Raw genomic sequence first — 16,250 nt, 5'->3', positions numbered from 1 at the left:
AGAGATGGGAATACTAGACTACTTGACCTGCCTCTTGAGAAACCTTAATGCAGGTCAAGAAATAATGGTTCAAACTTTACATGGAACAACTGACTGGGTTCAAAATTGGGAAAGGAGTACATCAAGGCTGTATATTGTCACCCTGCTTTTTAAAATTATATGCAGAGTACATAATGCAAAATGCGAAGCTGGATGAATCACAAGCTGGAATCAAGATTGCCAGAAGAAATATTGACAACCTCAGATATGCAGATGATACCACTCTAATGGTAGAAAATGAGGAGGGACTAAGAGCCTCTTGATGAGGGTAAAAGAGGAGAGTGAAAAAGCTGGGCTTGAAATTCAACATTTAGAAAACTAAGATCATGGCATCCAGTACCATCACTTCATGGCACACGGAGAAAAGTGAAGCAGTGGCAGGTTTTTTTTCTTGGGCTCCAAAATCACTGTCGATGTTGACTGCGGCCATGAAATTAAAAGATGCTTGCTCCTTGGAAGGAAATCTTTGATAAACTTAAACATTGTATTAAAAATCAGAGACATCACTTTGGCAACAAAGGTCCATCTAGTCAAAGCTATGGTTTTTCCATTAGTCATGTATGTGGGAGTTGGACCATTAAGAAGGGTGAATACCAAAGAATTAATGCTTTTGAATTGCGATGTTGAAGACTCTTGAGAGTCCACTGGACTGCAAGGAGATCAAACCAGTAAATCCTAAAGGAAATCAATCTTGAATATTCACTGAAGGACTGAAATCTGAAGCCCCAATACTTTGGCCATCTGATGGAAAGAGCAGACTCCTTGGAAAAGACCCTGATACTGGGAAAGATTGAGGTCAGGAGGGGAAGAGGCTGACAGAGGATGAGACGGTTAAATACCATCATGGATTCAGTGAACATGAATTTGAGCAAAATCTGGGAGATAGCAGAGGACAGAGGAGCCTGGCATGGTGCAGTCCATGGGGTCACATAGAGTCAGACATGATTTAGTGACTGAACAACAACTCACATGGTATACAAAAATTAACTCAAAATGGACCAAAGACCTAAACATAAGAGCAAAAACTATAAATCCCTTTGAAGAAACGAAGTAGATCTTTATGATCTTCAATTTGGCAAAGGAATTTTAGATAAGAAAATGAAAGCCCAAGAACCAAAAGAAGCAATAGATAAACTGAGATTATAGATTATAGACTTCTGTGTTATGAATAGCACCACTAAAAAAGTGAAAATATGACCCAAAGAATGAGAGAAAAGGTTTGCAATTGTATATCTGATAGGGACCTGTATCTGGAATACATGAAGAACTCTTTTAATTCAATAATAAAAAGAAAAAAATCCAATTTAAAATGGATAAGGTGTTTGAATGCTTCTCCCCCCAAAATATACAAATGGGCAACAAAAATATGAAATGGTGTTCAACATCATTAGCCATCAAATAAATGCAAATTAAAACCACAGGATACCATTTCACACTCTCTAGGAGAAATATCAATAACCTCAGATATGCAGATGACACCACCCTTATGGCAGAAAGAGAAGAGGAACTAAAAAGCCTTTTGATGACAGTGAAAGTGGAGAGTGAAAAAGTTTACTTAAAGCTCAACATTCAGAAAAGGAAGATCATGGCATCTGATCCCATTACTTCAAGGGAAATAGATGGGGAAACAGTGGAAACAGTGTCAGACTTTATTTTTGGGGGCTCCACAATCACTGCAGATAGTGACTGCAGCCATGAAATTAAAAGACACTTACTCCTTGGAAGGAAAGTTATGACCAACCTAGATAGCATATTCAAAAGCAGAGACATTACTTTGCCAACAAAGGTTTGTCTAGTCAAGGCTATGGTTTTTCCTGTGGTCATGTATGGATCTGAGAGTTGGACTGTGAAGAAGGCTGAGCGCCGAAGAATTGATGCTTTTGAACTGTGGTGTTGGAGAAGACTCTTCAGAGTCCCTTGGACTGCAAGATATCCAACCAGTCCATTCTGAAGGAGATCAGCCCTGAGTGTTCTTTGGAAGGAATGATGCTAAAGCTGAAACTCCAGTACTTTGGCCACCTCATGTGAAGAGTTGACTCATTGGAAAAGACTCTGATGCTGGGAGGGATTAGGGGCAAGAGGAGAAGGGGACGACAGAGGATGAGATGGCTGGATGGCATCACTGACTGGATGGACGTGAGTTTGAGTGAACTCCGGGAGTTGGTGATGCACAGGGAGGCCTGGCGTGCTGCGATTCATGGGGTTGCAAAGAGTCGGACACGACTGAGGACTGAACTGAACTGAACTGAGGATGAATAGAGTAGAAAAGACTGCTGCTGCTAAGTCGCTTCAGTCGTGTTCGACTCTGTGCGACCCCATAGATGGCAGCCAACCAGGCTTCCCCGTCCCTGGGATTCTCCAGGCAGGAACACTGGAGTGGGTTGCCATTTCTTTCTCCAATGCATGAAAGTGAATAGTGAAAGTCAAGTCGCTCAGTCATGTCCGACTCTTCGCGACCCCATGGACTGCAGCCCACCAGGCTCCTGCACCCATGTGATTTTCCAGGCAAGAGTACTGGAGTGGGGTGCCATTGCCTTCTCTGAGAAAAGACAGATAATAACAAGTATTGGGAAGTACGTGGAGAAAGAGGAACACTCAAATATTGCCAATGGGAATATTAAATTATCCAGTTGATTTGAAAAGCAGTCTGATAGACCTCAGACTGCTTAACATACGACCCAACATTTTTACTTCTGGAAATATAACCAAGTAAAATTTACATAAGTATTTATAATAGCATTATTCATAATAGCCAAAAAATCAGAAAAACACAAATGTCCATCAACAGACAGATGAATAAACAAAACTTGGTAAATCCATACAATTTAATAATTCAGGCAAAGAAAGGAATGTAATGATGAGACAATTTAAAACATGATGAACCTTGAAAAAATTACAGATGAAAGCAGTCAGTCACAAAACACCATATTCCATATAATTCCATTCATGGGAAAGTCCAGAATAGGGAAGTCTACTGAGAAAGAAAATAGGTTTGTGTTCTTAGGGCTCAGGTGACAGCAGGGACGGGATGTTAGAGGTGATGGCAAAGGACAGGTGGTGAACTCCTGAGGTCATGAAAATGTACTAAAACTGACTGTGGCCACAACACTAATATAATACACGAAGGACACCTGGAAATGAGTGAACTGTACACTTAATTAGTTTAGAGAAAGAACTTTAGAGAAATAGTTCTTTAGAGAAAGGAGACAAATCTCTGCATTTTCTTATCCCTGGGCATCTTTTCCTTTCTTTCAGTCTTAGAAGGAATTTGCATACATTGCAGTTTATTTAGAATTTTCTAGCTTACAAAACAAATTGCTTTATAGAATGATTTATAGCATTATGAAAGACTTCAAAGAGAGTGACTGAGCTATACTCATCAATTGTAAGTGTTTCAGTGGTTGCTATAAAGAATTAAAAATCATTATAATTTAAATTATTCAGCACTGCAGTAAGCATGAGTGAAAATCAACTTTAGCTCATACCTTTAATATTTTCATACAATCAAAATATAGAGATATACATTAAGTAGGCATAACATGAGTTAATTGAAAAGAATATCTTGGGTATGTTTTAGAAATAAAAGAAATGATAGTTTTTATTAGCATATTAAAACCAAGTGAAAATTAAAATAAGTTCACATTGTAAAAAAGTTATCAAGCAATAAATACAGCACTACAGCTACCACTACTATGTACATTGAATTACATTAGAACAAACACTAAATGCCAGAATGTATATTCTATGAATAAACACACTAAATAAATTTAGAATTTAAAAAAATGACAGACCAGAATTTTTAAACAATTAAAATGACTTTTGCAAGTACTTGCAGAAAAGTAGCAGATTTACATTTTAAAAGTTAGAAATTCCCCAGTAAGCTTTTAGATACCAAAGCAGTTTGTTTTTAAAAATTATATGTTTTCCTTTTTCTTCATGAGTAAAATACAAAGGAGATCTTAATTATTAGTACTTCAGCTTTAGAGAAGTCTAATATTTAAAAATATTACTTCCAAAAATATATGGGTACAAAACTAACACTCATTAATCATGGACTGTCTACGCCTAAAGGTGGTACAATAGATAAATCCTGGCCAAAAAGGAAATCTGATCTAAACTGAATATGATAAAAGCACAGTAAAAATACTTGAAAGTCACAATGTATTTTTAATATGATGCTTGTGGATAATTTGACATTTTCTATTGTCATTTATGGTTGAGACTTGATAGTTTGTCTGGTAGAATGCTGAAACATATAGACAGTGCCAGCAAAGGACTTGAATCTGTGTCTTTGAATAATAGCTAAAAGTAAGTTTATTTAAAGGAATTATATAATTTAGCATTAGAAAGACCAGAACAGCCTGCATATCTTTTTATGACAACTTATTTTGAAATCCATAAATCTGAGACTAACAATACAGCTTTTACCTGTGTATAGGTAAATCATAAATCTATTGATCAGTCCTTTTAATAAGTGAATTCTTATTAATTTAGATGATTTTCCTGGACAACTTCAGAGGGCTTCTGAACTTACCATTTATTTACAGCTTAAGAAAAAACCTGTGATGACTAAGTCATTAGTCTACTCTATTTTAAGCAGATTGACACACCACACACAAAAAAGAAAAATAATGAATTCTCCTGCCAAAATTGACTTATGAATTTCAAAAATTTCAGTGGAAAATGACATTAGGGAAAATGAATCCCATTTAAATATCACTTTAATTCATTAGGGAAGATTTTTTCCATCTTAATTTCATTATTCCATAAATGTTGCAATACTGTATTGTATTATCATATATACTATCTCTATTAAAATATTAAAACATTGTATATGATATGTATTTGTCTAGTTTTAAAAAATAGCCTGGAGTATTTCCAAAACTATATATCATCTTATAGTAAGTCAGAAAAGTAATATTTTTAATGGGATAAAAACCAAAAGAGTAACAAACAGGCGTTTGTTACAGAAGTCATTTAAATTTTCTGGATTAGAATGAAAATTCATCGTCAAAATAAAAGGAAAAATATGTCAAACATACCTATTATTAAGATTTGAATCACCAAAGCAAAAATATTCAATAAAACAATGGCCTTGAGGGATATTTAAATAAATATTTTATATCTTATCATAGATATTTCTCAAACCTAGTTCTCAAACTTCTGATGCTGACATCTGGTTGTCTTTAAAATATTTAACAAATATAGAATTCCAGATTCTATTTTATTATAAAATTAGCCCAGAGACAGTATCAGATATTAGCATGCACACTTTGTTACATTAAGCATTTGTTTTTAAAAATTATGTAGATTGTATATATTTGAGGCTATAAAATAGAATGAAAGAGTATTTACAAGCTCATTTTTCACAATTTTTTACAAACTTTTGAGGAAATAATAAACCCTTCATTGATTTCCTTCATGTAAAATAATTGCTAATTTGTCCATATAGTAGAAATGGAAGGGGCAAGGTTTCTATTTACAGGTACATGGACATGAATTCCTTCCCATATGTGTACTAATATAGGAAAGTAGTTGACAACATGTTTTGTAGTATCAACCAAGATGTCTCCCTAATAATACCAAAGCAGGATTGCATGTCATATATATTATTCATCAAGTCTTAAAAACGCATATGACAAAGGGTATAACTGTGATGAATCAGCAAATAAGTAGCCAACAGCAATTCTGCTCAATATTTTTCCTGGGGAGAAAACAGTAAGCAAAGAGGAATAATTAATTATCAAGTTCACTTTAAAAAATAAAAACAAAAGAGCTAGAACATTTTCTGGGTAAAAAATCAACTGCAGCAATGAACTTGGGGAAAAGATTTTAAAATCAAATGAAAGGTCATTTTCCCTCCAACTCTATAAGCCTTCACTAGGCCTCTTTAGGCAATAGGAGTGGAACTGTGCCCGCCGTGTCTGTGAACTTTTATAACTATTTGTGGATTTATGCAGTAGTGTCCTGGAGGTGGCTCAAACCAACCTGCAGGAATAGAATGTGCTCATCTTTACCCAGTTCCACATGCAGTGATGTTAAGTTGATCGCTGGAAATCAGTCATGGTGGGAGTATTGACAACCTAAAAACTGGAAAAAATCATAGATCAAGACAATTTTCCCCCATGGAGCTAGTGCGAAACATTTATCAACACCCTACTGAATTCATGAGCGTTTTCTTTGTCACCTTCAAATAATTCATCTAATACTGAAGTCTTGTGGTTGTAAAGTCATGGATCCAAATCCTTGAGTTAGGAGTGGCAAAAAATAGTTCAGCAGTATACCCTCTATTATCAATCGTATAACTTTTCGGGTTTTATGACCACGTTTTCAGTATCGTGGATGCTTTTTCCATTTAAGTGTTCACTTAGACAGTCGTGACTGTAACCTGTACCATCGCTGATTGTTGAAACCGTGTAAGATGCACTACGGAGAGTATCTGAGTGGGAAAAGTTGTTTCCAAATTGGATTTTATATTGATTCCAGTTTCTTCTCAGAATTGCTTGAACCTATAAAACAGAAAGAAACAGAAAGGGCAAGAGCAGTTAATTAAATCAAACGAAGATAATATGTCTAATAGTACAACAAAATTAATTATATACAAAAGCTTTTCTTTAAAAAAATCACTGATATTAATGGGTAAATAATATTGCTTTCTTTTCTTAATTAAAATATGAAATTGAGTAAACCATCTTTATATTAGGAAATGATTGTAATTACTTTGTTCTTTAGTACAGACTACAGAAAGATTCATATTTTACTTTCTATGCTTTCTCTTTGAAGCTAAAATGCACATGAATGTCTAGCTGTTAAGTAATTAATCCCCATTCTCACAAGCTGGCATGAGCAACATTTAGTTCTGTATCAACATTTTATTAAAAGAATGAGATAATTGGAGATGAGAAAAGAGATAAAAGAAAAAGAAGTTAGGGATACAGGAAATATAATAAATCATCATCAACAACATCAGTAGCACTCACTTTATTAAGTGATTACCATATGACAGATATGTAGCTTAATAGCTACATTCTGGGGAAAAAAATAAAAGAAGAACAGAGTTTTTAATCCTCATGTAGCTTTTCACCCAGCGGGAAGAACATGTTGAATGGAAAATTACAAATGGGATGAGCATTTAAAAAAAAATAGGAATTTGCATGTGAAAAAAAAATATTAGGAATGTCATCACTCCACTTTTTTTGTATTTAGATCCCTCTCTTCTAAATGTGAAGTTTAATTACTCTTCCTTCTGTTTGGTGCTAGGGACCAGAGCCAGGTAGGCCGTATACAGTTACTTTGGCCATGTGTGCTAAGTCACTTCAGTTGTGTCTGACTCTTTTGTGACTGTACGGACCATAGCCCTCCAGGCTCCTCTGTCCATGGAATTCTCCAGGCAAAAATACTGAAGTGGGTTGCCATGCCTCCTCCAGGGGATCTTCCCAGACACAGGGATGGAACTTGCGTCTCTTATGTCTCCTGCGTTGGCAGGCGTGTTTTTTTTTTTTTACTACTAGCGCCACCTGGGAAGCCCATATAATGACTTTGGTGTTAATTTAACATAAGACACAGATGATTTTCTTTATATTGAGTCAGTAAGCATAAACGAGAATATTCAAGCACACCACCAACTCCAACATCTGTACATTTCCATGTCTGATGAGGGCCCTCCCAATGACCAGAGTCCCTAGTGTATGCTAATGGTGCACATTTTTTTGATTGAGTGGACTTGAGATGAAAGCAATCTGAGGACTTGTCAAGCCACATTATTTAACTAGTGACAAATGCAAATAAGAATATTTTGGCTGAGAAATAAAAATAAAATGTGAGAATAAAAACGTAAATAGAGATGTTAAGACAAAGACAAGCTGTTTGACCTAATGTGGAAAGCAAGAAGGAAATTAAGCCTGAGCAAGTGATTTTTTTTCTTTTTTTAAAATATAAATTTATTTATTTTAATTGGAGGCTAATTACTTTACAATATCGTATTGGTTTTGCCAAATGATTTTAAGAAGTATATGACATAGTTGGAACCACACAAAATGAATTTGACAGCATGCCTTGTGTTAAGAGAAAGGGAAAAACTAGAGGCAAAGAGACAAAAAAAGAAGGGTTATAGTATTTCTTAAGATGAGAAATGAATCATACACAAGCAGGTATTATATCTAGAGATGAAGAAAGGGGGACAGATATTGGAGATGTTGTGGGGAGCTAAAGGATTTGGTGACAACTTGGCTCAAAAATTTTATATTATTATAATTTTCTAATGCCAAAATTTTCAGACATGGCAAAATATCAAGGCCTGTGTCTCTATTGCTTACGTGGATAAAGTGCAGTTAGAGAGTTATGCATTAGTTTAAATATTCCCTGAGCACTCTTTCTAAATATAAAGGTCAATTTGAGATTTGATTCCAATATGAGTAATGAACCCCTTTATATATATATTTTTATAAATGAGTGATTTTACAGACCTAATAAGGAATCTTTAATGTACTATCTACTGAGGTTGGAGCATGGTGCTAAAAACTTTATAGTCCTAGTTTACATTTATCCCTCTGAGATTTGTGTTAGGAGCTTGCTTTTATATCCTTTGAATAGAAATACACACTGGGACTCCTTGGGGTTCAGAGTATTTCCCATGATGTTACAGCCAGGAGCAAAGTGGCATCTTTGGGTTTAAACGCACTATTATGTCAGTGCCTTTATTCTACACTGCCTTCCATCACTAAATATTTTACTAATGATTATGATTTGTACTTAAAAAAATGTCCATTATAAAAATAAAATTTGCTCCTGCAGATGCAAAGGTATATCTTTCTTAGTTCATACATGTTTTATGTCATACTGTAGTTTTCTTACCTATATTTAATTGTAAAATCCTATATAGGCAGAAATTGGATTGTCTAATTCAGTTTATATAATAATAAATTTATAGTTACACAATAAATACTATTTGAATTTTATTATCAAAACAATGTATCTATTCTTCCTAATTGCATTTTCTGTCTCTACTTCTTACTTCAGAAAAAGTCACCCTTGTCCTCTACACAGCAGAAGAATCATGAAGAGACCACTTAAATACGTTTGATACTTCTATATGCCATTATAAATAAATATATATGTATAATAAAATCTATATTTAAAATTAAGAAATAAAATATGAAATTATGTGCTAAGTAAAGTATCACATAAACAAGAGAAAAATATTTTATAGTTTTTCATGACATGTACATGATTTCTGACATTGATTAGTTGCATAGAAATGATTCCTATAAAGTTATGTTAACTGGTTCCATGTATTGCCAGTCTGAAGCTTTGTGATAAGTTTCACAGTTACAAGTGTGTAAGTCTTATCATTTGCTGTCTGAATTTCTAAACTTTGCTGAATTTTGCCAAGCTCCTCCAATAGGTTAACACTGTCAAGTAGATTAAAAACATATAAAGAGCTAAAGCAATATAGCCCAAACCACTGAGCTATATAGTTCTATTCACATGCATAAGAAATGTGGTACCAATTTCTAAAATGTCTGAAACTTTCCAATTAGGAAAGCCTTGGATAAAAATCCTGAAATATCTCAGATCACATTGCCATGTTATGAATTAGAGACCTCGATTATGTTTCCTAATCTGCTGCCACTCTTCTGTGCATAACTGGGTTTAAATTTTTAGAAATCTTTTTTATTCGACATAAAAATGTTTCCAAAGACCACAGTGTGGACAAGGCCAACAGAGAAAGAGGGAAAATTAAAATGAGGCAATTTTATTTCCCATTAGAGTGTATGTTCGATGAAGATAAGGATAGTCTAATACTGCCTAGGGCCAAGTCCAGAATTAGTAGGATTAGTTCAAAAGGTAAGTTGAAAGACTAGATGAATAACAGTCATTGACAGAATATTTTAAAGTGAGTCTGAATTTGCCCTAACCTCAACTCTAATTTGCCCTGAACTTTTGGGAAGAAGAATTGCATATATTCAAAGAGCCTCTACGCTTCTTTTTTCTGACAGAGATGGAATTTGAAATACTTATTCCTAGGGGATTTATAATTCTGTCTCTTTTTTAAAGGAAAAAAATGGATTACAAACACAAAATGATAAAAGGAATAAAATCAGTCACCATACCTCTCCATTAAAGAAGCAGAAAATTGTAGATACCAAGAGACCCTGTAAAAGAAAAATAGAATTATCTGATTCCAAATAGAAAAGGTACATTTTTTGGTAATCGATTTGCTGTATAGGTAGTCAAAAATGAAGCCAACGCTACATGTAAATTTACATCCGAACATCACAAGGTGCCTTCCTGATGCAAGAACACCATACCTGATAGTGCATGAGGATGTTTATGATGTAATCATATATCTCTTCTGCAATCTTTCCTTCAGGTCGCCATGGAATCAGCACAAATTCAATGCCAAGCAACGGCACCAGGATAAGCGTAGCTCTCACAGCTTTCATGTACAGATTGGATTCTGCTTGGTGAGTAACTTTTAACTTGGTGATAAGAACACGTACAATATTTAATAGGAAAAAAAGATTCACCTAAAAGAAAATAAAATGGCATATGGAAATTATTTCATATTAAGAATCTTTACTGAAGAATCACTGATTTTATAAATCTTAGAATATTTTCAGTACACAAGAATATGTTCTATTGAAAAGAATACTTGCTTAAATATTAATTTTTATTTCTGCTGTTGAATTTTTCTTTTATTTTTTTCTCCAGCTTTACTGACACATAATTGACACTATTTAAGTTTAGGTTGCATAGCATAATGATTTAATCTCACATATATTGTGAAATGATAACCACAATACATTAAGCTAATGTTAACCATCTCATACAGATACCAAAAAAGTATATATGCATGTATATATATATACATTTCTTTATGCTGAGAACTTTTACAATTTATTCTCAGCAATTTACATATATATCATACAGTGGTGATAACAATAATCATCATGCTGTACATTACATTCCTTGTTCTCCTTTATCTTATACCTGGGAGTTTGTGCCTTTTGACCATCTTCATCCAATTCCTCCATCCCTAACCCCTAAGGGCAACTGCAAATATGATCTCTTTTTTTCTATGAGCTTGTCTATTTGTTTAGATTCCACATGTAAGTGAGATCATACAGTATCTGTCTTTCTCTGTCTAACTTATTTCACTTGGTGTAATGCCCTCAAGTTTCATTCATGTTGTCTCCAGTGTCAGGATTTTCTCATTTTTTGTGGCTAAATACTAATGTGTGTGTTTGTGTGTGTGTGTGTGTGTGTATCCTTCTTAGGTTGTTTCCATGTCTTAGCTATTGTGGATAATGCTGCGATGAGCATGGGGTGCAGATATTAATATATTTATTAATATGTTTTTGTTACCTTTAGATATTGGAATTGTGATTTATTAATTTAAAAAGTACATCAATTTTAATGGACTTATATCTTAAAAAACAAAATTATGGTGGTGTTATTGTGGACCACATTCAATTGAGTAACATCGGATTGTTTTGTTTAGTTTATTTTCTTATGCAATATTTTAAAATCCTGCTATGATTAAGAAAACCAAAACTTTGAATATTTTAATCCCAAAGAAAGGAAACAATTGTTTGTAACAAAGGCTAATTATTTTAAGTCTCTACTCTGTATTAGTGTCCAAACGAGGTACTTTCCAAATACGTGTGTGTGCGCTAAGTTGCTTTAGTCTTGTCTAACTCTTTGTGACCCCATGGACTCTAGCCTGCCAGGCTCCTTGGTTCATGGAATTTTCCAGGGAAGAATAATGGAATGGTTGCCATGTCTTCCTCCAGAAGATCTTCCTGACCCAGGGATCAAACTGTGTCTCATGTCTCCTCCATTTGTAGGTGGGTTCTTTACCCCTAGGGCTACCTGGGAAGCCCATCCAAATATGTATTATATCACAATAGCCATTTTCATATTTTTAGTTTTTCCTTCCTGTGTTATTTGTGTGTAACAAAAATCATCCCAACTCCCCATCATAGTACTATAATCTTCTTCATCCTTACGAAGAGGCTGAATCACATACTTAAACTAGTTGATATTCAACCTAGATCATCCTAGGGTTAAAAAAATTTTGGCACCCAGCAGAACCTTTTGTTAATTACTTTCTGTGATTTTTAAAGTCCTATGAATTAGCAACTTTCCCGAAGAGAAAATGTTCCCTTTGAAAGGGAGACATAAAACTTCAAAAATATAGTGTTCAGGAAATGAGCAGAGTTCTACAGAAATATATTTCTCTCTCTCTCACTCTTTGGCTGAATTATACTTTCTTTCTTATCTTCACCCATGCCAATATCTGTTATTTTGTCTATTTCCTCTATGCCCATTCCTTATGCCTTCCATAGAACTACAGATGTTAGCCCCAGAAAAGCCGCTTAGGGGTCTTTTTCTAAAATGCTGTTCTCTTTCCTTTTTTCCCACCCTGACTTTTAGCATCTGTGCTTTGTTTAATAATCTAAAATTTTCAAACTGCATACTAATAAGCAATTTATATCTTATATACTTCTATTAATTGGAAAAATAATGATAGTATCTCACCTAATATAGAAAGCAATGGACAAATAACATACATTTGCTGATTTGAGGCATGTATTATGAAAATAACTGGGCATAAAAATATTCCACTACTATTCTTTTAGAGAATTCAATGGAGCATATGTTTCAAAAATAAACAGCTAACTATAGTCCTGATGGAAACACATCTATGAAAAGAAACATGGTTACAGACATAGGAATGTCTCTGTTAAAGACAAAAGCCACATAAGCCACTTCAACAGGTGTAAAAATGAAATGTGATGAACCAACACATCAGCTGCTATTCCACCTATCCTACTGTATTCCCTCCCAGGGCATTCATTATTATTTTAAAACTTTTGACTAAGTGGAAATTACTACCAACCCATAGAAGAAGAGTATAATACCATTTTATCTGTTTATAAATTTAGAATGTTTTATAATCCTAATATACAAAAATCACAATTATAAAAATCAGTATAAATGTTGCTATTTAGATGCCCATTATAAGAAAACTTCTAAATGCAAAGTGCTTCTCCAAAATGCAAGTCTGATTTAAAATGTAAAACTAGAAATGAGAATGTCCTCCTAATTTTCTGTAAATACTTCCACTTATTTTAAATACAAATAGAGAAAAAATTGTGAAGTTTAGATGAATTACATCTGAATCTCATTTATCTTAGAGAAAAACTAAGTAAGTAAAAAAAGAAGAAATATATTAACTCCAACACCCATAAAGCTCACCTAGGTGGTAGGTACCATGGGACATTTTTCACACCATGATACCACCTAGGGTCACAGCAGGAAGCCTGAGCTCAGTGGCGACAGGATTCCTGAAAGTACTCCCCTACTAGATTAGCCAGCAATCACTTACCATGCACTGAAGTGAGCTAAACGTTTCTCACTAAACACAAATTAAATGCATCCTCCCTTAATTTCCCCTTAGCAAGATCTCAAAAGTGCTCTAGCCATTCAATTACCACCCTGCTCAAGGGGAAATGTGGCAGAGGACGTCTGAGTGGAAAGAAACTGATTGTGGTTGAAATATTTTATTTATAAAAATTGTGCAAAAAACATGTGACCATATAAACAATCGCTAGAGCACCTCCCAAGACCTTGGAATTGCCCAGTGGGAAGACCTAGAGCTTAAACAAAGGCAGAACATTTTATCCTGGCAGGAAAAAAAAGGGCTCCTAATCTTTTGTCAGGCAAAAAAAAAAAATAGAAAAAGGGTTATGTACATAATGTGGATTTTCACTTCCTTTCTTACTGAGCAGCTAGATGGGCTATTATCCTAATTACACCACGTTCTCTTTCCTCCCAGCGTTGATGTGGACAAGCTCTTGCAAGAACTGTGCTAATTTGCTGTTACATTTCTCACTTGTTAAGTGCATTTATTATTTCCTTAACCTTCTGATTTAGAGTTTTGATTGCCACCCACACTCACTAGATCCCTCCTCTGCCCTCCTCTGTTGTGCTCGGCACCCTGGAGGCTCTGAGGCAGCTCTGAGGACCACTTCATCACCAGACTTTCTTGCCCTCAGACTTTTGCTGCATTTGGCCAATGGGAGGAACCAGGAGATCAGAGCATAGGCAGAGAGAGAAGTTTGAGTGTTTCTTTCTCCTTTTTCCCTGTTAGGCTGTGGTTTTGGCAGTAGCTGCATTCCTCTACCCAAGGCCACACTTCCTTCTGGGCCAGCCCTCCTCACATTCACCCAACCCAAGGAACACTGTTCTGTTCTCTCCTCTTCTCTTCAAGTCTAGCCATGATAATAGCATCCCACTGTTGGCCTCTGCTACCTCACCATCCTTGTGAATTAGTTCCTTTACTCTTTTTGCCATCACTTCAAATAAGTCCTCCAGTTATTTAAAAAAAAACTCAAATAAACCAACACCTTCATTAAACCCTCTTCAATCAAACACTGTGAGTATGCTATGTCCACTGAAATCCTAAAGGATACCATAGGCTAGATGTTTCAAGAAATAAAGTTGCGCTATGAACAATGATGGGAAAAGGAGCATTTTAATTACATACCAATAAAGCAGCACAAATTGGGCCATGGATAATGTAGAGGAGTTGCGTATCAGAACTGATCCAGCAGCTAGGGGAAAAAGCAGGGAAATTAGGTTGAATATTTTCATTCTACTTACTTCCAATTGAAATAAAAAAGAGAGATTATCTTACTTGTCATTGTAATATAGTCTTCTGGCAACAGCGTGAATACAAGCAGGAATCAATGGAAATCCTGTAAATGTCAAACAAAAAATAAATAGGCAACTTTCTCTATAGATGGAATTCCTAAAATATATTATGAACCTTGGAACTCAGAGATATTCTAGGAGCAAAAATAACTGGCCATTATATGCTTATCAAGTAAGTATTATCTGTCTAGTTGAACAGTAAATTTGGTAAAGTATTATGTATCTATATTTTCAAGTATTTGTGTGTATAGTTTATTCTAATATGAGTCATTATGAATCAGTGGACTCCAGAGCCTAAGTTCATAAATGTGCTGCCTATTCTCAGAAGCTTAGAAGAAATTCAGAATCCACACATTTTCTATAAGATGGAATTGGACAATATTTTGTAGATAATTAGATGTGGGAAGAAGTTGACACTGACTATGTGAAGAAAAAAGGAGAGAGATGGTTTATATATCAGAAATTTTGCATGCTCTTAGCATTCTAAATTAGATATTTCAAAGATAAAATGAAGATAGCTTTTATAAAGGCAACCTGGATACACTAATAGCCTATATACATGGGCTTCCAGGAGGTGCAGGGTAAAGAATCCACCTGCCAACGCAGGAGACACAAGAGATGAGGATTTGGTCCTGGGTTGGCAGATCCCCTGGAGGAGGAAATGACAACTCACTTCGGTATTCTTGCCTGGGAAATCCCACGAACAGAGGAGCCTGGGGGCTACAGTCCAAGGGGTTGCAAAGAGTTGCATACAAATGAACATACACACATACACACATGCAGGTAACTGAGCAAAAATTGCACTGACTTGGGAAACACATATCTGATATTTTTACTATCAAAATATCAATCAATAGAAATAAAATTTATTTCAGTGAAAAAATAAAGATGGTGTGTTTATCAGTTCAGTTCAGTTCAGTCGCTCAGTCATGTCCGACTCTGCCACCCCATGAATCGCAGCATGCCATGCCTCCCTGTCCATAAACAACTCCCGGAGTTCACTCAGACTCACGTCCATCGAGTCAGTGATGCCATCCAGCCATCTCATCCTCTGTCATCCCCTTCTCCTCCTGCCCCCAATCCCTCCCTCAGGGTCTTTTCCAATGAGTCAACTCTTCGCATGAGGTGGCCAAAGTATTGGAGTTTCAGCCTCAGCATCAGTCCTTCCAATGAACACCCAAGACTGATCTCCTTATGATGGACTGGTTGGATATCTTGCAGTCCAAGGGACTCTCAAGAGTCTTCTCCAACACCACAGTTCAAAAGCATCAATTCTTTGGCGCTCAGCTTTCTTCACAGTCCAACTCTCACATCCATACATGACCACTGGAAAAACGATAGCCTTGACTAGACGGACCTTTGTTGGCAAAGTAATGTCTCTGCTTTTCAATATGTTACTAGGTTGGTAATAACTTTCCTTTCAAGGAGTAAGCGTCTTTTAATTTCATGGCTGCAATCATCATCTGCAGTGATTTTGGAGCCCAAAAAAG

At 35.3% G+C, this 16,250-nt stretch overlaps 1 protein-coding gene and 1 long non-coding RNA gene across 4 annotated transcripts in view; one reads left to right on the top strand and one right to left on the bottom strand.

The window, feature by feature from the left end:
* The window catches only part of LOC105002883, a 71,980-nt gene that overhangs the window by 37,876 nt on the left and 17,854 nt on the right, over positions 1 to 16,250 (top strand). For both annotated transcript variants that reach the window (XR_827039.1, XR_827038.1), the window contains exon 2: positions 10,412 to 10,505. This is a non-coding gene — a long non-coding RNA (uncharacterized LOC105002883). The remainder of the gene's footprint in view (positions 1 to 10,411; positions 10,506 to 16,250) is intronic.
* CALCRL (calcitonin receptor-like) overlaps positions 3,508 to 16,250 on the bottom strand; it is a 126,968-nt gene continuing 114,225 nt past the window's right edge. The window contains exons 11-15 of one of the 2 annotated variants that reach the window (XM_010859729.1): positions 14,744 to 14,804; positions 14,594 to 14,660; positions 10,350 to 10,568; positions 10,152 to 10,193; positions 3,508 to 6,548 (exon numbers count right to left, since the gene is read on the bottom strand). In XM_010859729.1, coding sequence (XP_010858031.1) covers positions 6,333 to 6,548; positions 10,152 to 10,193; positions 10,350 to 10,568; positions 14,594 to 14,660; positions 14,744 to 14,804 — 605 coding nt within the window. In that variant the 3' untranslated portion in view covers positions 3,508 to 6,332. The remainder of the gene's footprint in view (positions 6,549 to 10,151; positions 10,194 to 10,349; positions 10,569 to 14,593; positions 14,661 to 14,743; positions 14,805 to 16,250) is intronic. The other variant, XM_010859728.1, reaches the window with a different exon arrangement.

Source organism: Bison bison, unplaced genomic scaffold (assembly GCF_000754665.1).
Source record: "Bison bison bison isolate TAMUID 2011002044 unplaced genomic scaffold, Bison_UMD1.0 scf7180017864459, whole genome shotgun sequence".
NCBI classification, from domain to species: domain Eukaryota; kingdom Metazoa; phylum Chordata; class Mammalia; order Artiodactyla; family Bovidae; genus Bison; species Bison bison.
The sequence above is the reverse complement of the archived record's forward strand: the minus strand, read 5'-3'. Positions and strand labels throughout refer to the sequence as shown.